Source organism: Sciurus vulgaris (genome assembly GCF_902686455.1).
Source record: "Sciurus vulgaris genome assembly, chromosome: 5".
Lineage (NCBI taxonomy): Eukaryota > Metazoa > Chordata > Mammalia > Rodentia > Sciuridae > Sciurus > Sciurus vulgaris.
This window is the reverse complement of record NC_136465.1, coordinates 47,519,902-47,541,795: the sequence shown is the minus strand read 5'-3', so window position 1 is coordinate 47,541,795 and position 21,894 is coordinate 47,519,902. Positions and strand designations below refer to the sequence as shown.

General features: G+C 38.5%; 1 protein-coding gene across 6 annotated transcripts in view; it reads right to left on the bottom strand.

Annotated features, from left to right (window-relative positions):
* Nucleotides 1–21,894, bottom strand: part of DLC1 (DLC1 Rho GTPase activating protein) — a 379,234-nt gene that overhangs the window by 42,030 nt on the left and 315,310 nt on the right. Inside the window, exon 1 of one of the 6 annotated variants that reach the window (XM_079142735.1) lies at nucleotides 2,655–3,020. The exons of 4 other annotated variants lie outside the window; for them this stretch is intronic. In XM_079142735.1, coding sequence (XP_078998861.1) covers nucleotides 2,655–2,691 — 37 coding nt within the window. In that variant the 5' untranslated portion in view covers nucleotides 2,692–3,020. Of the gene's footprint in view, nucleotides 1–2,654; nucleotides 3,021–21,894 lie in introns of those variants that run through there. One more of the 6 variants, XM_079142736.1, reaches the window with a different exon arrangement.

Sequence of the window (21,894 nt, the reverse complement as noted above, 5' to 3'; positions counted from 1 at the left end):
TCCCTTTGAGCTCCATACTATATCTATGAATAAGAGTTTAAGTACTATATACATTTTACAACTCACATCATGGTAATATCTTAGTTAAATATAACATGTTTCCATTAATCTGGTATATCTTCCAGAAGAACCCAAATACCTCTTTTAATGTAAAAATGCTCTTCAACTTTGCTTGGTCTTTGTTATTTGAACCATAATACAGAATAACAAAGAAAGACTTTAGATTTAAGGACAAACTGAATATCAACTTTGCTCCAGAATCATAGGAAGATCTTTTGATAGGTCCAGTACATTAAAATTTGAAATGTAGCTTTCAATTAGTGATAACTGCCTAACTTGTTTAATCTTTTCACTCTTCGATGAATGAGCGTCATTTCTCATACGATCTATAATTAGGAAGTTACAATAAACGTCACCGAAACCACTTTTCTCATCTACTCTAGAGAAAGAGTTAAGCTGGAGTCTACTTATTCTGATTTTGTGAAATCAGACAAGTCAGTCCCCCTTCTTGAGCTTCTAAACCTGTTTACCGTAAGGAGTCATCCTATTTGAATTGAAATAAAATCAGTTTTTGTCAAAAGCAAACTTTGAAAAACACATGAGAAGAAAAGGTCTGTCTGCTGTGCTTCAGTTTGAACTCTGAACAGTAGTGCTAATGAAAAAGTATGTATTCAGGCTTGAGCTTCACTGTAAATCTGACACACCACAGTACAAGTGAATACATGCTATCACCAACATTTCCTCAGAAAATATCTCTAAATAACTTCTGAACCCACATCTGCTAAACATTTGACACTCCTTCCTCAGATTTTTAGTTCTTCTGGGGAAGGGGGGGGGGCGCTGCTGCCTTCTAGGGCACCCTTCTGACCATCTGCTGCAATCTGCATGCCAAGATGGCACTGGGTCCCTCTGTTAACTCCACACTTATGGTCTGCGAATTATCTCAGCTGAGGACCAGCTGCAGCCCAGATGGATTCTGACTTGGTCAACCACTTTGAGTTGCTGATAGATTTACATGCCCCACGCTGCAATCTGTTGGGCTATTACTTTCTTTCATCCCTTCAGCAAACAAAATTTTGGAGGAAAAAAATTGTAATTTGAGGTTTGATATTTGGCCTTCTCAAGAGCTGTCATTTTTTTTTTTTCTATCCAAATGCGTCATATGTGTCACCTTCACGAATCCTTTGTAATGGATGGTTGTGCGATGGCTGCATTCCTCTAAATTGCCAGCAACCGCTTGAAAGAACCCTCTGAGTCTTGAAAATGGATTCAATGCTGATCAATGTATGGCGCAAAGGAGCAAGACCTGGAATGGGGGAAGAGGGTGGTGGGGCAATTTTTCCGCTCCATAAGGCATTAGGCAGGAGTTTCCGTCTACAGTCATTAACATAAATTGGGAATTTGCACAAAGTTAGTGCCAGACACCGTGCAAATCACTTTACTTGTATTAGATCACTTGATCCTCACAACTTCCCCCAGGTCAATGCAATTATTACCCAGGTGTTGCTGATGGAGGAGGCACAGCAGAGTCCTGTTATTTCTCAAATTCTTCCAGCCAGCAAGCTGCAGACCTGGATTGCCATCCTACCAGCCTCCACCGACTGTGCGCTGGAAGGACCCGCCGACAAGCAGAAAATTATACGCGGCAGGGTGGGTTTACTGTGGCCAGGGTGTAACTCTTTCTCAAAGATCAAAAGCTCAGCCCCTCAACATTGGAGGTGGGGACAGGGACAGAGCGGGACAGGGTTCCAAGAGGCCTTCGTCTTGTGGAAAAAAAAAAAGGTCGGATCGGGAGGCGTGCTTCCTTCCTGTCTCCAGCCCGGGGGCTAGCTCCGCGGGCTTCTCGTCGGGCGCCAAGGGCGTGGGCATCTCGTGGGGGCATTTCCGACAGCCCAGCACACGGCAAAAAAAAAAAAAAAAAAAAAAAAAAGCGCAACCTTTTCCAACAGGAACCCCCACATGCGCGCCCCAAGGCTGGTCAAAGAGCGTCAACACTCTTCCGGCACCGACAGCCACCAAACCCAGACTTTCTTGGTCCAGTTTGGTTAATTCTCATCGTTTAAAATATGCGAACAAAAAAAGGTTTGAAATTAAAACATTGGGGGGGGGGGGTGGAATATGCACTCAAGCACATCTCCGATGCCATTAAAGCCTGCAGCGTCCCTTACGTAAACTCTGGGGGAGTCTACGCTGATTTTGGACGTGTACGATTAAGGGCAGCAAGCGCCGACCCCAAAACGATTCCCAGAGTTAAGAAAAGTAGAAAGGGGGTCCCGCCACTCCTGTGGAGCCAGAGGCCAACGCCTGGGATTTAGGGTGAGAGTAGAAGAACCACCCAGCCCTAGTCTCCCACTCGATCCTGGCAGGCCAGGAGCGGGCAGTCGTTCTGAGTCCAATCGGGCTCACGTCCGCGGTCCCCAGGCGATGCATGGCTGAGGGTCATCACCCGCACTTCAAACCTCCCTCCCCTGAATCCGACCTCTACTTTTCTCACATACACACACCCTCCACTCCCAAGAAACACGAGCTACTCCTTAGCAAACGTTTCAAAAGCACAGAACGACAGACACCGACTTGTCAAGGCGGGGTGACATTTCCTCCGCGAAGGGTACCCTCAGCAGTTGAGTCCCTGGCAAGGCACAAGTCTAGCTTACGTGTTAGGATCATGGTGTCCGGCTTCTCCCTGCACATCAAGTGCGGCAGAGCGCGGCAGGCGCGCAGAGGGTAAATCGAGGCAGCACCAGGCAGGTCGGCTCCCGGGCCGGGGCTGACCGCGGCACCGGGACACGCGCGCTGGCAATCCTCAGCGCATCCTTGTCCGCCGGTCCTCACCTCTCGACAGGGCCCTAGAAAGAACGCGCGGTTTTCTAGAGTTCGAAAAGGGAGAGATCTTAAGGAGCACAGCGGGAAGCCCGGGAGCGGTCGCTCCTGCTGCAGGGAAGCGCTGCCATCTCCAGTAATTAGAGAGAGGCGCCCTCGCTCAGGCAGCTGGAGCGCACTACCTACTCTGCGCCCCGCAAGCTTCGCCCGCCTGCTGGGCCCGCCCCGAGGGGAGGGACGAGACCTGGCAGCACCGCCTTCCCCGCGCTTGCGGGAGTCCGGAGCCGCAGCCCCGGGGGTTCTTCAGCCCCGCCCCACGCGCAGGCTCCACCCCACCCCTCTCCTCACCCCAGCAAGATCTCCGGTCGCGGCCTCAGGCCGTCCTGGCCCCACCCCTCGAGGCCCCGCCCCCACGCCAGTTCCCGCCCCGCTCCTCCTCCGCCTGTGACTGGAATGTTTTCTCTCAGCCTCCACGTCTGCAATGGGAAGCGCCTAAAAGTCGCCGGCTACTGGCCTCGGGGGCAAAGGCAAAGGCCATGAGGCATTTACTTGGCGGAGACGTCCGGTCTGGACGCTGGGACACCGTACACTTTCCCTGTTTTTCTGGGTGGTTCTGCCTTTCATTCTGGTGGGCGTCACAAAAACTTGCGGTAATGGAGAGAAAATCGGAGAAGTAGGGATGGACCACTTTCCTTTTTTGTAAAATAGGGGGGAAAAGTACCTGTTTTTGGGACATTCTTTATTCCTTACTATATAATGCCCTCGGAGGTACAGAGCGAATGTAGAAAGAAATTAAGCTTTTGCCCAGCTCGTGTTGAGTCTTCCGTGTGCACAGCCATCGCCAATGCTTTTCAGATTGTGGCCTTTGAACTGTAATCCTGCAGAGCTGCTGAACTTTTATAGGTCCAGCCTCAGATTGCAGATTTAGAATATCTTATGCTGAGACTCTGCATCTATTTCAAACCCTCAAGTGATTCTGAAGCACAGTAGTTTGAAGGTTCCTAATATTAAGAAGCCTCATTAAAAACAAAAAATCACAATGGAAGAAAGTCACCGTATAAATTTTTTAAAAATCTAGAAATTTTATAGAATATTACTTTGGTGTAAATTTGATGCTTTCTGCCTGTTATCTCTGGACAAGGAAAACTACTGACCTAAACTCATTCATCTGACAGATATTTAAGAGTATTTGCTATGTGCCAAATGCGGTTTTAGGCTGGTGAGGGGCGGGCGTGTATGTAAAGTGAACAAAAGAGACTAACATCCCTTCTCTCCTGGAGTTTGCTTCCTACTAGGGAAGATAGACAATGACCAAAACAGGCAAGTGAAAAATATATAGTATGTTAGATGAGATATACAAAGTAGGGGAGGGAATATAGGAGTTCAGGATAATATGTTCTTAAATAGGGCTAAATACAAATGGAAGAATCATCTCTCAGTTAAAAATGTATTGATTTTATGGCCATGTATTAATTTATAAACACAAGACTCTCCCCACTACTGTATTTTCAGTAAAACAAAATAAGAATATAAACACCTATTTAGCAAAGCTAATTAATTTGCATAAACCAGAATTCAGCTCTAGAGAGGATGGGGCTTCTCTATTCAAAAAATACTGTTATTTCCCAGCTTTTACCCACTTGTAGCTGCTGGGTTAGGGTTAGAGTTAGGCTTAGCGTTACAAAGGTAATCCAGGGCATGTCTGTCAGACCTCTGCCTGCTGAGTTTACAGTGTGGGGGTGCAAGCAACTTTGCTGTATGAAAAAGAGGTAATGTGAGGGTACAGGAAGTGGAGAACTGACCTGGTCCAAGAAAATGGAGCAATCCTCTGAAGTGTGGGCACTGGAGAAGCTATCAAAACCTCAGCCTACAGTTGCCAGCAAGCGGAGAGTATGATTCAAGAGCAGGCTGGGAAAATAAGGGCTAAAATTTTCAATTCCCTGCATGACTACGTAAAGGATTTTAAAAATTCTTAAATAGTGCTAAACATTGAGAATCCATTTTAATGCAAGAAAGCATCTCAACATCAGCTTTGTATTTTGAAAAGATCACTCGAGCTGCAGTGTAAATTTCAAACTTAAGCACCTCCAGGGGCTGGGGATGTGGCTCAGTGGTAGAGCATTTGCTTGCCATATATGAGGCCCTGGGTTTGATCCCCACATGAAAACGCACATGTATACATACACACACACACACACACACACACACACACACACACACACGCCTCTAAAACATACTTATTAAAAATTCAAACCTTAAAAATATAGGTATTTTTAAAGCATCTCTTCCAAAGTATATCAATTCTTAGGACCAGTTCTTAATGTTTACTTTTTACATGAACATTATTGGGTGAAGCTGTATTTTAATTGGGTTTCCAGGAGACTACATCCCTAATACACACCTCCCCACTCAGTATTCATCTTTCCAGAACAAAACATGTTGATCTTTTTGTCTTTTCTGTTCAAACCCCATTCCTTTCTCCTTGATTACTCTGCCTTCTCCAAATCATCTTAATTTTATTCCATCTCTTTGGAAGTTTGCCTTCTGTGGTTTGCTTATAATCTATGATACTAATAACTCCCAAAACATTTTTCTTGGGTGATGTACTGGTTTGCATTTGGCCTTCACTGAATCTTATCTTCTTTTATTCTTCGGTTATTGACATAGCCTGAGACCAGAGTGAAATCCCGATTTTCATAGTTTTAATTCTTCCCTCCATTGTATATAACCAGACATGTTTGAAGGTTGCCACACAATAGTGGTTGAGTAGGATTTTTGGAGCAGGCTACTTAACTTTGTGATGAACATGTTATTTAGACTCTAAAAACTTCAGTTTCTTCCTCATTAAAAAAGGAGGTTATAATAGTATGTATCACATGAGGTTTTATGAGTATTGGATAAAATAATGTACATAAGTGCTTATCATATAATAAGCATTTGATGTTAGCTGTTATTATTACACAAGGTTGTCCCTTGGCATTCTTAGATTGGTTCCAGGACCCCCCTTCCCAAACCCCCTTGGATACCAAAGACCCTTATATAAAATGGTATAGTATTTGCATATAACCTATGCACACCATCCTGCAGACTTTAAATCATCTCTGGATTATTTACATACCTCAAGATAAATGGTATGTAAATCGGTGTTGTGCTGGATTATTTAGGGAATAATGACAAGAAAAAAGTCTGCATGTTCAGTATGGATGCAATTTTTCCAAATATTTTCAACCAATGGTTGGTTTATCTGTGGACCTAGATGCTGCTGATAGAGAGGACTGACTGTGCTATTAAATGGGTACATCAAAATTGAGGAAAAAATTGCTATTTATATTGTATCCAGGAGAAAATTAAAACAACATAAAACAAGACCTTGACTTTAACCTTTGTGAATTTTAGAAGCCTTTACAAACTGGGGGAAGGAAGGAGTGGAAAAGTCATTAAGAGTGGGGACAAACAGTGATGTTTGCCGGATGGAAGAGGGTCCCCAGGCCAGCTCAGGATCCTTCCTCTTTATTTAACCTTCAACTCGTCACCTGAGGTTTCATTTGTCATAAATCGCTGACATTAGACCTAGTGTCCCTGATCTTCATTAACTGAGATTTTGGTATTAAAATACTGGACTCGTAAGAGGCAGAAGTTACTTCTTCGGTGTTGCCCATTTCTCCACTCAAGGTCATAGGAAAGCTCTTCAATACATGAGAATAAAAATCCATCACCATTCATTACATTAAAACCCATCATTACATTATGTTTTGTGATGGTTGTTGCCATTGATTATTTGTTCTCAATGCAAGATTTTATTTTAAGCCCCCCCCCCTTTTTTTTTAAAGACTTGTACTGTTTGCTTGCTCAGTTTAGACATACACTGTTTAGAGGTTATTCACAGGGGATTCCTGCCCTCTTTATTTGGATTTTTTTCACATTCAACTGTAGTATTATCAAAGAAAGAAGAATCACATAGCTAACTCCTAAACTATGTGACAGAGAGTTGAGTGACAAAGAGGGTGACTCTTAACTCTTTTGGGTTCATGCTCTATTTTAATGATTGAAATGAGATATTATTGATATGGTTCAAAGTCACACTCTTGCATTTTTTCATATCATAATGTGTTAATAAACAAAACAAAACTTCAGGTGTCTGCAGGCATCCAGGCATGTAAAGCAAGCCACATCGGATGGCGAGAACGGGAGAGCTCAGAACCCACTACAATGACAGCTGCCAATCAGGCACTTGTTGGCATGTGTAACACAGCAGCTCCAATGTACTGGGTTTAAAGATTTTCCAACAGCCCCTATATTACTTTTTCTTCCTTTTATATTTCTTTATTATTGTTGTTATGATTATTATTATTATTGGCATGGGAGATGGGATGGTATTAGGTAACCAACCCAGGGCCTTTCTCTACCACTGAGCTATACATATTTCTATATCAAAGCTCCCAAGTTTTAGATGCTGGCAAGTAGTTTAAAAAATCTAAACCTAGTCCAAGTAATTTCAACTTTGGGCTTCACTGATCCCTGGGGCAACTGGTTTAAACCTCTGCTCTAGTGATACGAGCCAAGCCATCTCTTTGGAAATTTCTTTCTCTCCCCTAGGAACTAAAAAACTCCCCTGCACTTGGAAAATGTTGTAATATAATTTGTGTTCAGTGGAACATTATGAAATTACTGGGGGAAATAATTTTGATTTGTAATGCTCAAAGGAAATATGAGAAAGAAAAAGAGTTTTGAAAATAATGGTAAACAATATTCAATTAAGGAAAATAATTAAATTTGAAATTGAATGGCTGTCCTTAAAACATTCATTTATTTTTAAGCTTCAGTGACCTTGGTCTGGGTTCTCCTCCCTCCTGACTCTAACTGAAAAGGCTAAAAGGTAGTTAGCATTTTCAGAATTTTTCAAAACCCAAATGCTAGGGGTACAGGATGGAGAAAGAAGCGAGGAAGAGCGAGCTTAGGCAGCAAAATAATAAACTCATTCCCTTTAAATTTTACCTGTAGTAGCTCTTTAGTTCAGTTAGATCCTTATTGACTACAACCTTTGAATATTTAAGTTCGAAACATGTGGAAGGTAAAGTTATTCTCCCTGAGATTTATTTATTTATTTATTTTTGTACTGAAGATTGAACCCAGGGCCTTGGGCGTGCTAGGCAAAAGCGATCCACCACTGTGATACATCCCCAGGCCCTTTTAACTCTGAGAGAGTATCTTACTAAATTTCCCAGGCTGGACTTGAACCTATGATCCTCCTGCCTCAGTCTCCAAGGTACATGGGAGTCCAGGTACATGCCACTGTGTTGGGCTTGCAGGGAGATTTTTAATGAGGTTGAAAGAGAGTCTGTATAATAAATATGATATGAATCTACTTTTTGGATAATCATTTAAGTCCCAAATAGGAAAGCCTGGCATAATACTTGCATCATTCAATAAATATTTATTAAACTCTAGGAAAGGCAGTGTGTTGGGGAAAACAAAAATGAACATGAAGAGGGAGCTTGAAAAGGAAAGTTCTTTGGCAGATAGCAGGACAGATACTCTGCACTGGAGACCAGTGAAGGGTTTGAACATATTGAGTTCTCAATCCAGATTTGAGAAATTAGTGGGCATGCTTTCCTGAGATATTTACCATGTTTGCAATACAATTTTCTTTTAAAGTCTGCTTCTCTAAAGGCTTAGGTAGTAGATTCGCTCAAGTCCTCATTGCTAAAAATGTCAGAGACCAGGAGCGGTGGCACTCTGTCATGTCCCTACCATACCCACAACTTCCATTTGATCTTTGCCAATGACGATTTCAATTCTTTCATGTGGCCTTTGACTTCACAAAAATCAAGTGAGTGGAAAGTAAAAAATTGTGATCATTTTTGATTCCAGGAAGACAACTAGGCTGCTTTGCCATTGAGTTAACCAATTTAAAGGGTATGCTTTGATTCTTTTGTCTATTGTGCTATTATCCTTAGTTTTAAGAATTCTTCATGAGCTTGTGGCACATTATTTGTTGACAGCTGAAGGTGGATCGTGTTATTTTGTAAGTACAAACAATATTTAATCTTTTTTTTTTTTTTTTTTTTTCGGTGCTGGGGATTGAACCTAGGGCCTTGTGCATGGAAGGCAAGCACAATATTTAATCTTTTATTATTTAAATTTTATGATTATATGATATTCAGTGTAAAGTCCAGATATTATGGAAAAGTATAAAGGAAAAAATAAAATCTCATAACTAGAATATCTGAAATAATTGATATATTACATTTGTATGTCTAGCTTCCCAGTCATATAAAATTTAGATATTATATTTTATAATATTTTATTTCACTTAACATAGCTAATGAACATAATTTATCCTAGTTGCATAATATTTCATCTTATGGACACATGTGCATTAGTTGATTGATATTGTACTTTTGTTTTTTCACCATTTTTTTTCCATTCATGAACATTTTTATGTAAAAAAGTTTTCAAAAAATAAGAATGGTAATTTTTTAGCCAGGTGCAGTGGTGCATGCCTCTCATCTCAGTGGCTGGGGAGACTGAGGCAGGAGGATTATAAGTTTGAGGCCAGCCTGGCAGTATGGGAGACCCTGTATCAAAAAATAAAAGGTCTGGGGATGTTGCTCAGTGGTAGATCACTCCTGGGTTGAATCTCCAGTTTCTACCCCCTGCCCCCACAAGAATGGTCATATTAAGACATTTTATATATATTTATAAACTGTCATTCAGAAAGTTTTATCCTTTTTTACATTTACATCAGGGTTTGAATGTACCTGTTTCCTTTTGTATTCAGTATTGCCAGCATTATAATTTAATATCTTTTGCTTAGTTGATCAGCAAAACATCATATTTCAATATTGTTTACATTTGTGTGAACACTAAACTGGCTGAATTTGTTCTTGTAGTAAAATATACATGACATAAAATTTACCATCTTAACCATTTTTAAGTGTTGGTTCAATCCCATTAAGTACCTTCACATTATTGTGTGGCTATTACTACCTTCTATCTCCAGAACTTTTTCATCACTGGCAACTGAAGCTCTGCATCTATTTAACAATAATTCTCTATTCTCTTCTCCATCCCCTAGTAACAAGTATTTTACTTTTTTGTCATCAGGAATTTAACTGTTCCTGGTACTTCATATAAGTGGGATCACACAGTGATCTTTTGTACCAGGCTTGAATACTGCTTGAATATTTTCATGCTTTTAAACTACTTTCTCTTTTCCAGTCTTTCTCCTCTCCACCTCTCTCTCTCACTTGCTCTCTCTCTCTCTCTCTCTCTGTCACACATACACACACACACTGTTATTGACATTATCTATTTAATCCTAGAGCTTCATTTGATGAAACATTTTGTCTTTTCTTACTAAATCTAATGGGCACCGATTAAGGACATTAGCCATTTGTCATTTATTATAAAACAGATTTTTACAAGTTTGTCATCTGCTTGTTAATTCATGTTTTTAAAAAATTAACAAGCTTCAAAAAAATTCAAAGGTCTTACTTATTTGTTCTTTTTAATCATTAACTAGGAGTTTACTTAAGTAGTTTTCTTTGTATGGTTTGAGCCAGAAATACTAAGATACAAAATCAATTTACAAAACAAGGTTATTTAATACCTGGGACTTTTTTGGCTGTATTTTAAATTATACATTCCATCATGTGCTCAAAAACCATTCTAGCTGCTTTATTTTATTTTTTTTTTTCCATCTCCCTTAGTATCACATATAGATAAATGCCTTGCAGAAAGTAAGGCCTGTATAAGGACCTGTTACTGAGAAGCTAGTGGAGTCAGAGTGTAAGTTAAAGATGTAGGGGCACTATGTTTTTGAGAAACTTTTTGACTTTAAAATTTTCCAAAAGTGCAATGTTATGTGTATGTGTGTGTGTGCTCATATATACCTACTACTACTACTAATAATATACCTACCAATAAATAAATCTAAGTTTTTCAAGGGCTAAATATAATGCTAAGGTATACATTTTTAACTTTTTACCTTGTAGGTATAAAACCATTTTAAATTTGCTTTCTATTGCATTGTTTAAAATGAACCACTTATGTGGTTACCCCTTAACCCTGACTTTTAAAACCAATATCCAGATGTAATTCTAAAACATCTGTGAAATAAAACTGTCCACCATAATTCCGAAAATCTGAGTGGAATTGCTCATGAGTTTGTTTCTACTAAGGAGATGTTTCATGTTGGTTTGAACTGTAATATCTTCCTCTTTCTTTATGGTGGACTGGTCCTAAAACAAAGATTCTGGGGGATAGGTTTGGGCAATTGCCTGAAAAATAATAAACAGTTCCTTTCTTAGCTGCTAACGACAGCATGTTGGCCATTATAGCGTTGTTTCTGGAAACCCCTACATAGCTTCAGATCATTAACTTACTTTAATAGTGAACAGGAGAGTGGAGCTGCAGTTGATCCTCAAGCCTGACTTTTCATGCGTTACTAACTCACTCAATTATCTCTTATTGATTCAGTTGAATTAGGCTGCAATTTGGGCAAACTGCAAGGCAACAAATTATACATTTAAAAAAGTGGATCTGGCAACAAGACTCATGAATTGGGAGAGACTGACATTTGAGGATATATCAGCAGAGAAAGGGCTACATCAAACCTCTCTTATACAGGTACTCTAATACTGAGCAAACATCTATTTCCCTACTGAGTCTTGTCATCATTTTAGTGGGTTAACAAAGTAGATATGTAAAAGCAAAACAACAAAAAAAGGAAAAGTTAAGAGAAACCATCAAATTTCATAACAGTTCTCCAGATGTCTGACTCACTTATGCTATGATATGGAACAATTGAAAGTAAACGATAAAAAGAAAAATATATACCAGGCAAATATCTTAAGAAAAAGAAAATTAGAATAGCTATCTGGTGTCATAAATAAAAGACTTTAATTCAAAGTAGACTGTAAGTGGTGAAGGTACTTACTACAAAATACTAAAAAGATCACTTAACAAGAAAGCAAGAGTATTTTGAACCTCAGTGCTCGTAATAAAATAGCCTCAAAATTTACAAAGCAAAAATGAGCAGAATTAGAGGTAGAAATGGAAAAATATTGCATTGGTTGGAGATTTCAACAGACTTCTTACAATTCTGGATAGGCTGAGCAGACAAAATAAAGCCAGAGAAAAGTTTTAGTCACCATATGCAGATATCTGTACTCATCAGTTAGAACATGCACATTCTCAATGTTTCAATATTAAGAACAAATAAAATAAACAAAAATAAAAATACTAACCATATTCTAAGCCATAAAGCAAATCTTAACAAATTTCAAAGAGGTGGTATCCTATCAATGACTGTGATGGTCTGAAAACATGTCCACAAAATCTCTGGCCAATCCTTTCCATCAGTAGGTGGAGTAATGCCCCCTCCTCCTGAACCCAGGTGGTAATGAACAGCATGTGGCCCAGGTGATGCTGCTTTACTTTCAAGGCAGACTGGAAAAGGTCATGCAGCTTCTGTGAGTTTTTCTTGGTTTAATGACTCTGGAGTCTTTAGCTACCAGGTAAGAAAGTTGATAACTTTGAGACCCTGATGTGGAAAGAACAAAAGGAAAGGCGTCAGAGAGACATTCCAGAGGAGCTCTAGCTGTTTTGGCTCATAGCTTTTTGAGTTTTTCCAGCCTGTGCACATGTGAATGGAGAAGGCTTTGAGAGGCCCTAATCTGAGTTACCATCTAACTCAGCTGCCAGACAGACCCAGTGATGGGCAAGTTAAGGTGTCCACTTGGCTCAGTTAAGGGTTGACCAGATAGCTGACAAAGCCTTAAAGTTTTATTTCTGGGTATGTCTGTGAGATAGCTTCTGGAAAGAGACTGGCTCTCGAATCAGTGGACTGAGTTAGGAAGATCAGCCCTCAAGTTGAGAGGCACCATCCAACCAGTTGAGGGTCCAGATAGAAGAAAAAGGCAGAGGAGAGATAAATTTGCTCTCTCTTCTGGAGCAGGAACATCCATCTTCCCATGCCCTTTGATGTCTACACTCCACATTCTCTGGCTCTGGGACTTAGGGACTTGCATCAGCAGTCACGCAGATTCTCATGTCTTTAGCCTTGAACTAAAGGTTATTCCGTTGGCTCCCCTATTCTAAAGCTTTTGGACTTGGACTAAGCCACACTACCAGCTTTCCTGGCTTTTTTCTGCGAGATGTATCAGTCTCTATAACTAAGTCAAGCAATTCTCATAAGACATTCCCTTTCATCTATCTATTATCTATTTCTCTATCCCATTGATTCTGTTTCTCTGGAGGACTCTAATACACACTTTTCATTACTATGATCCAAATACTTGACACAACTTAAAGGAGAAATGCTTTATTTCAGCTCATGGCTTCCGAAGTTTCAGCTTGTGGTTGGTCAGAGGTGAGGCAGAACATCAAGCAGAAGGGAATGCCTGAGGAAAGCTGCTCAGCTCATAACAGTTGAGAAGCAGAAAGAGAGGAAGGAGTCAGGGACAAGATATAAGCTCCTAGGGAAAATCTTTACCACATGCATCTCAGATAAAGCACTCATTTCCAGGATATATAAAGAACTCAAAAAACTTAACATCAAAAGAACAAATAACCCAATCAATAAATGGGCTAAGGAACTGAACAGACTTCACAGAAGAAGAAATACAATCGATTCCATTCAAATTATTAACCCATCAAATGGATTAATCCTCTGATGAGGTTAGAGCCCTCATGATCCAATCATTTCCTAAAAGCCACACCTCTGCACATTTCTGCATTGGGGACCAACCTTCAACACATGACCCTTTGGGGAACATTCCAGATCTAAACCATAGACAGATCCTGAGAAGAACTGTTCGGCTGTGTCCAATGGATGCTCAGACCCATAAGCAAATAATTGATTACCACTGTTTTAAGCCACTTCTTGAAGTAGTGTTTTTAAACGTAGAAAGAGGTAACTAGAATTGCCACATTCTCCGACCAAAATTCAATAAAATTAGCATTTGGTAATATAAGTGATTAGTACTTGTATTTATAAATTTAAATGCTACTAAATATTTCATGATTGGAGAAGACATCATACTAAAAATTTTTAAATGCTGAATGAGAATGTACTACATGTTGAAACTTGTGATATAGTTGAAATCAATATTTGATGAAATAGAAGCTTAATTGCTTGTATTAGCAAATAAGAAATGCTAAAAATTAAGCATCCAGTTTTTAAAAAGTGCAAAAGAATAAACTCTAAGAACGTAAACTAAGGAATTAGTAAGCAAAATAATATAAATTAATAAAATTAGACAAAACATATGAGCAGGCATGGAAAACAAATGATAAAAAAATACAGTAAATGCTCAAACTCATTCATAATCAGAAAATGCAAACTGAGACCATAATTAGCTGCTATTTGATGACATATACTAAATTTACAGTTTAAAATGACAAGTTCTCAATAATGAGAACTCTTATAAATAGCTGACCGAAAAGTATACTGGTACAGTCTCTCAGGAAAACAATTTTAGATTATTTTAAAGCTGCCATTGAGGATGCTATGACCCAGCAATTCTGCTCTATATGCATTATACTTGAGGTATGCATTATACTTGAGGGAAACTCTTGCACATGTGCATACAGAAAACTCAAGAAGGCCTACATAATGTTATAGTAGGGAGAACTGCAAATAATCCAAATGTCTATCGCATGTACAAGAGACCTTGAAAAACAGCATATTTACATAGTAGAATATTACACAACAGTAAAAATGAGTGAGCTATAGCTACATGCAACAGGGATTAATCTTTGAAACAATGTCAAGTGAAATATCAAAATTAAAAATAAAGTGCTTACATGATAAAAACTAATAAAATAGAATGGGAATCATAAACTCAATATTCAAGATTGTGATTTCCTTTGGGACAAGGCAGGGAGTCTAGTTGGGGAAGAGCGCCTAGGTAGTTTTAACAGGAAACAATGTTCAGGCTTTTTTGTTAGTTGGATGATAGGTTAGTGGGTGTTGTATTATTTTGCCTTATGAGATATATCATAGGCTCTCAAAATACTCTATATTGTTCATAGTTGCAGTATTAATATAGCTATTTTACTTATGTTTTAAAAGTCTTTTTCTCTTTAAAAAATCATTCCTAGTTATGTTCTATTGTAAAGTTATTATTAAAAAGGTCCCAAATTAGTGGGACTGAAAGTAATCACCAGGGATACTGAAAGTAATCACCATTAACTATTTAATACCTAAATTTAATGTTATTCAACATAATTTCCAAATGTTTTATTTCCTTCTCTGCATTATCAAAACTAAATAATTTAAAATAGTGATAACAGTAATCACAGTAACTTGATTCTGTAAAGGAGCATCCACTTTCCCATGTGAATGTTGACTGTTCTTATCACACAGCATATTTTATTTTAGTTCTGTACTTCTTTTTCATTTTTTAAACTGCCCTTATTACTCTATCTGCTTGTGCTATTAGAAATGTTTAAAGTTGGAAAAATAAAGTCCAAGATAGGATTATGGAAAAATTTATAATGTTCCTCAGCACAGAGAACCAGAGAGTAAAGTAAATCAGGAAAATTTAATCTAGAAGCCACTGGACTTTCCTGGTTACTTTTGACTTGATTGAGCCCTGTGCCTACATAATGCTTTGAAATCCGAATGAAATTTAGAAAGCATGAAGGAACACTGATTAATGGTATAAAACCGAAATCTTTTTAGGATGATCAATTCAAATTTGGGCAAGATAAAGATAAAAATTTCTATAGCATCTTCTGAAGAGTTGAAAACAAATCAATCAGCTCACATTTACATTTTTCCTTTCATTTGCCTAGTACAGTGGTTTGCAGACCTGTGTCTAGGAAACATACCTTAGTTTAATTTTTTTCCTTTTTCTTACTGGGCTATCATAGAAGCCAAACATATCAGTTATATGATTCACATTTTTAGAACTGAGTTTCTACACAATCCTGCTGGTCTCCTGGGGAAATGAAGGATCTAACCCAAAACTCTGACCTAAATAAATCTCCAACAGAAAACTGAAGAATGATGAATGAAGCTCCAGCCAACTCCCCTAAATTAGTATGTGTGGATTTCTTTTTCCCCTTTTCAAAAGAACTCAGTACTTCTTTGAATTGATGGCATTGAATCCAAATCATTTTATACCAGGGTTTTTTATTTATTTTTTTATTCCTTCTACCACCGATCGCGAATCTTGAAATCAGAAAAGGAAGTTTTTCATTCTGATTTCCAGATCTTGTGGCTGATGCTGATCATGCTAATCTGCATATTCTGCATTTACGGAGAGACAGGAGCCCTTATCTGAAAATTCAGCATCTGATAGGGCAGCTGAATTGCAACTGGACCTCAAGTCTGAATACAGCTCTACATACCCGCATGCCTGACTGGGAAAGCTGGGCCTCAGAGTAAAGGACATGCAATTTTGGTTTCAAGGTCACTGAGAGATAAGCAGGGAAAAAGAGAAAACTTTGACAAATAAGTCAAGGGGCATAGACATGCTGGTACATCTTCCTGGGTAATTTTCCTAAAGGCCTCACCTAGAGCCCTAAGGCATGCTCTCACTTCCCAATCTTCTGGGCATTTCCTTGACAGCAAACACCCTGTTGGCTAGTAATGGGGAAATAATATTTAAATGATACTGATTGGAAATCGCTCAGCAGAATTACAAGATAGAAGCCCTAATCTCAATCCTATTAACCTGACAAGGTATGAGTAAGTCAACTTTGGAAGGTCCTCCATTGCACTTTTTGTTCAAATCCCACTGTGGATACACGCTCTCTTTCCTAGCTTCTTGCTCTGGTTGTATATGAATCTTATTCTTTTCCTTTGATTTCCCTGAAATTACAAAACATCAACTCCACTGCCTCATTAGATTCTGAGAATTAATGATCTCTTTATTTCCTACTTCCATAATTTGCTCTGAAACAGTTTTTCTTCCCCAGGAACAAATGATCTGACTCCACTTTTTTTCCTTGCTCCCTAGCTCTTTTCTGAGTCTATGTCTCACTCCTTGTCTGGACATGAAAACTTATTTGCTGCTCTCTATCTGCTTCTCACCTCAGTTTACACAATCTGATTTGGCCCTTCATTCTGGCTGTACTTGGGTCCATTGTACCTTCACTCTTCCTGGCCAACCATGGACAACATCAATATTTCCTAAGTTCTCTTTTACAGTTGATTACTTTTCCCTCCAGTAAGGCAAAGAGATCATACACCCATTGTCAGCCTTACCACCAGTGGGAAGAACATCTCTACACAGAAAGGAATGAGACAGAACAAACTTAAGAACCCACCAACCAGGGATGGAATAAAACAAGAGATGTGGAGGTGAAAGCTCTAGTACAGTCCCTGTGACTGGACATGGTGGCACACACCTGTAATCCCAGCAACTCGAGAGGCTGAGGTAGGAGGATCCCAAGTTTGAGGACAGCCTCAACAACTAAGTGAGACCCTAGGCAACTTAGCAAGATCCTTTCTCAAAATAAAAAAATAAAAAGGGATGGGCTACAGCTCAATGGTAAAGTGCCTCTGGGTTCAGTTTCTCTGTACCAAACACACACACACACACACACACACACAAACAAAAACAAAAACAAAAACAAAAAAACAAAAACAAAAAAAAGAGTTCCTGTGGTCATCAGACTTCTTGCTTGTACTTGGTTTGGGAAGACCTGCGTAAGTGAATTCTTTACAAGTTTAGAACAGAGATTTCATTCTGCTGGTAACTATAACTCTTGTTTAAAGAACTCTTCCCAAAGGTTGTATAACAGTCATCCCCTCAAAATCTGTCTGCTCTGGACCAGTATTAAATCAGCCATTTGTCTCTGAAGGATGTTGCATTGCCCAGGAAATGGACACCACTTGAATGTCTTTCTTGGTCTTGATGTGTGTATGTGTGTACACATACATATATGGTGTGTGTATATACATATATATGGGTATATGTATATATATATTTATATATATAACTGTATATAAAGATATATAAATTTATAAATATATATATGCACATATATATATATATATTTATCTCCAATTCTCTTAGACAGCTTAAAAGAAATGGAAAAGGAAGACAGGACTATGTGCTGGGTTGAGGGAGGCTTGGCAACTTCTCATATTACATCTATCCATTTAAAAATATTTTAAAAATTTTATTTAATTTTAGGTGCCACGGATCAAACCCAAGGGTGCTTAACAAACCCTGAGTCACATCCCAGCCCCTTTAAACATTTTTTTAAAAATTTTGAGGCAAGGCCTTGCTAAGTTGCTTAGAGTCTCAATAAGTTGTTGAGGCTGACTTCGAACTTGCAATCCTCCTGCCTCAGCTTCCTGAGCTGCATGGGAAGATTATAAGTGTGTACCACCATGCCTGACTTAAACATGTTTTAAGGAGTCAGGGTCTCACTATGTTGCCCAGGCTGACCCTGAACTCCTTGGTTCCTGTGATCCTCCAGCCTCAGCCTCCTGAGTAGCTGGGACTGCAAGTGTGCATCTGGCTACATCTTTGAACTAATTTTCTTTTATTAAAAAAATGTCTAATGAGCATTTCCATTTAAAATTCATTTGAGGTAATCAAGGAGTCATAGCCAAAGAGAATTGACAAAGGATAAGAATTGTAATGGCTTGCCCAGCTGGCTCAGTTATTTCTTAAAGATGTATTTTTTTCTCCTAATTACATTAGGCAGTGATTGGGAGGATGGTAACAGATAATAAGGGTCTCATTGTCTCTCTTTTTTCCTTTGTCGCCAATACCCTAATTATTCACTCTATTGCACTTAACAAGGAGCTATGAGGGAACCCGGTGTGTAACCCTGATCATGTGACTCTCTGACACAGACAGGGATTGTGAGACACATGACTGGCTGTAAACACAGGAGCCTGGGATGGCTTTAATATCCTTTTAGACAGAAGCATGACAGATGAATGGGGGACTCCTTCCTTCACAGGAAACCAGGCCTCTGGCTATAGCTTTGTCTTCAGCTCAGTCTTAGATCTTTATAAACACTTTCCCCATGAACTTTAAAGGACCCATGCTTTTCAGCAACAGTTTAATGTGCGTGAAACAGAAACTCAGATAAAGGGTTGGAGCATAAAATCTCATTGAAGGGTCTGATTTCTTAAGATGCTTTTTTCAAACTAAGACTTTACATCCAGGACAACATCCCAACAGAGAACTTTTTCCCTGGAGAAATAGCATTAACATGCATGAGCCGTTATAAGTAGTATTGAATCTCAATTGTTTGAAAGAAATGTCACAAACTTGCTTTGTTCTATTGGAGACAGGTTGAAGTCGAGGTCCTCAGGTGTGTGTCTTGGGTAATGGATGTCTGAAGATGGAGTGGGACATTTGGGACACAATAACTAGTCATTACAGGAATTGGAGCCATATGATGATGAAATATCTGAGGAAGATGAATTATAGAGAAAATAATGTGAATCCTTAAAAAAACAAGGATGGTCTGAGGGCAAAAGTTTGAAGAAAGTGTACTCAAAAACTTAAAAGAGAGAAAAATCTAAAGACTCAAACACATAAAAGAAGCACATGATGTCAACATGGGAAAACTTAATATTTACAGATATTAGTTTTCTCTTAATTAATCTGTCAATCTAATGAAATACCATTAAAATACCAATAGTCTGTTTCAAGAATAATGATCATTAATATGTTAAGTGTTATATGTGTCATGTATTCCTTTTATCTATTAAATACTTTAGATCCCAAAATAATCTCATGATTATCAACACCCCCATTTTATAGATGAGGAATTTAGGCAAAGTTTAAACAACTTGCTCAAGGCCAGTCATCAGTGGAACTGAGATTCAAACTCAGGGATCCAGCTCTACAATCTGTGTGCCAAAGCATTGTTTGTACTTTCAAATCAATGGATCAAATAATGAGTCCAGAAATTGACTCAGAAGAAGTATTTAACTTATTAAATCTAGCACTGCATATCTAAGGAGGATAAGACAGATAATTATTAAAAATCTAAAACTGAGACACCTGGGTAGACATCTGGAAATAGAGCTGATGCCTAGTTTACTCTTTAAGACAAAGCATTTTTAAAACGTATCAAAAGTATAAAAGTATAAAATAAAACCAGAGTTAATAAATATAGAACCAAAAGAAATCACTCAATATATTTGATCACTTTCAATGGTTTCTCAAGTTTTAATTAAAGCATCTTTGTTTCATGATCTTACAGATTATTCTTAGTAAATGGTGGTGGTGGTTTCAATTTCCATGGAATATTGAGGCAGCTATTAGAAAGTAGCTGAACTATTCCCGTTCAAATATCAGTTCTTAAAAATCCAATTGCGAATATTAATATGAAACAGATGACGTATTTTTATTATGCTTGCTTAAGAAATGGATATACACAACCACTTGGTACTTTTTTTATCAATTATTTAAAAAGCGGCTGCCATGTTTGTCTTGGGGAGTTAGTTAAAGAACTCATTTAAGTTTATGACTTAATAGAGCTTTCTAACAATTTTGACCACTATACTCTTTAAGGCATATTATGTTCCTGCATGTTACCTTTTTTCTTCTCCTGGAAATACTTTGATCTTTGTTGTAAAAAATTTTTAAATTCGTTCTTTATTGTATGCTCACAGATATGGATAGAAATAAAAAGGTAATACAGATGATCAAGAAAGAATGAAATAGAAAAGATAGTTATTCAATCTCCTGCATAGATATAGGCACTACTGATATTTTGATGTGCATATAAAGGAACCCTATTATTTGAATGGCTTTCTTTAATTTTCAAATTTAAAAACTTATTGGGCTGGGGATACAGCTCAGGGGTAAAGCATTTGCCTAGTGTATGTGAGGTCCTGGGTTCAATCACTAGCACTGTGAAAACAGAGACAAAAATGACACAAAATACTAACACACTCCCTTATATGTGTAATAACACTCATGTTAAAAAAATCAAATACCCTGCACAAAAATCAACTCAAAATGGATCAAGGACCTTGGAATCAGACCAGAGACCCTGCATCTTATAGAAGAAAAAGTAGATCCAAATCGTCACCTTGTTGGCTTAGGATCAGACTTCCTTAACAGGACTCCCATAGCACAAGAAATAAAAGCAAGAATCAATAACTGGGATAGATTCAAACTAAAAAGCTTTCTCTCAGCAAAGGAAACTATCAACAATGTGAAGAGAGAACCTACAGAGTGGGAGAAAATCTTTGCCACTCATACTTCAGGTAGAGCACTAATTTCCAGAATATTTAAAGAACTCAAAAAACGACACCAAGAATACAAATAACCCAGTCAATAAACGGGCTAAGGAAATGAACAGACACTTCACCAAAGAAGATCTACAAACAATCAACAGATATATGAAAAAATGTTCAACATCTTTAGTAATAAGAGAAATGCAAATCAAAACTACCCTAAGATTCCATCTCACCCCAATTAGAATGGTGATTATCAAGAACACAAGCAACAATAGGTGTTGGCAAGGATGTGGGGAAAAAGGTACACTCATACGTTGCTGGTGGGGCTGCAAATTAGTGCAGCCGCTCTGGAAAGCAGTGTGGAGATTCCTTAGAAAACTTGGAATGGACCCACCATTTGACCCAGCTATCCCACTCCTTGGTCTATAGCCAAAGGACTTAAAATCAGCATACTACAGAGATACAGCCGCATCAATGTTCATAGCTGCTCAATTCACAATAGCTAGATTGTGGAAACAACCTAGATGCCCTTCAATTGATGAATGGATAAAGAAACTGTGGTTTCAATGGAATACAATGGGATATTACTCAGCCATAAAAAAATAATAAAATTATGGCATTTGCAGGCAAATGGATGAAATTGGAGAATATCATGCTAAGTGACATAAGCCAATCTCAAAAAAAACAAAGGACGAATGATCTCACTTGTAAGTGGATGATGACACATAATGGAGGGTGGAAGGGGGGCAAGAATGGAGGAAAGAGGGACTGTATAGAGGGATAAAAGGGGTGGAAGGAAGAAAAAAAAATAACAGAATGAATCAAAAACTATTACCCTAGGTAAATGTATGATTACACAAATGGTATGCCTCTATTTCATGTACAGAGAAACAAGA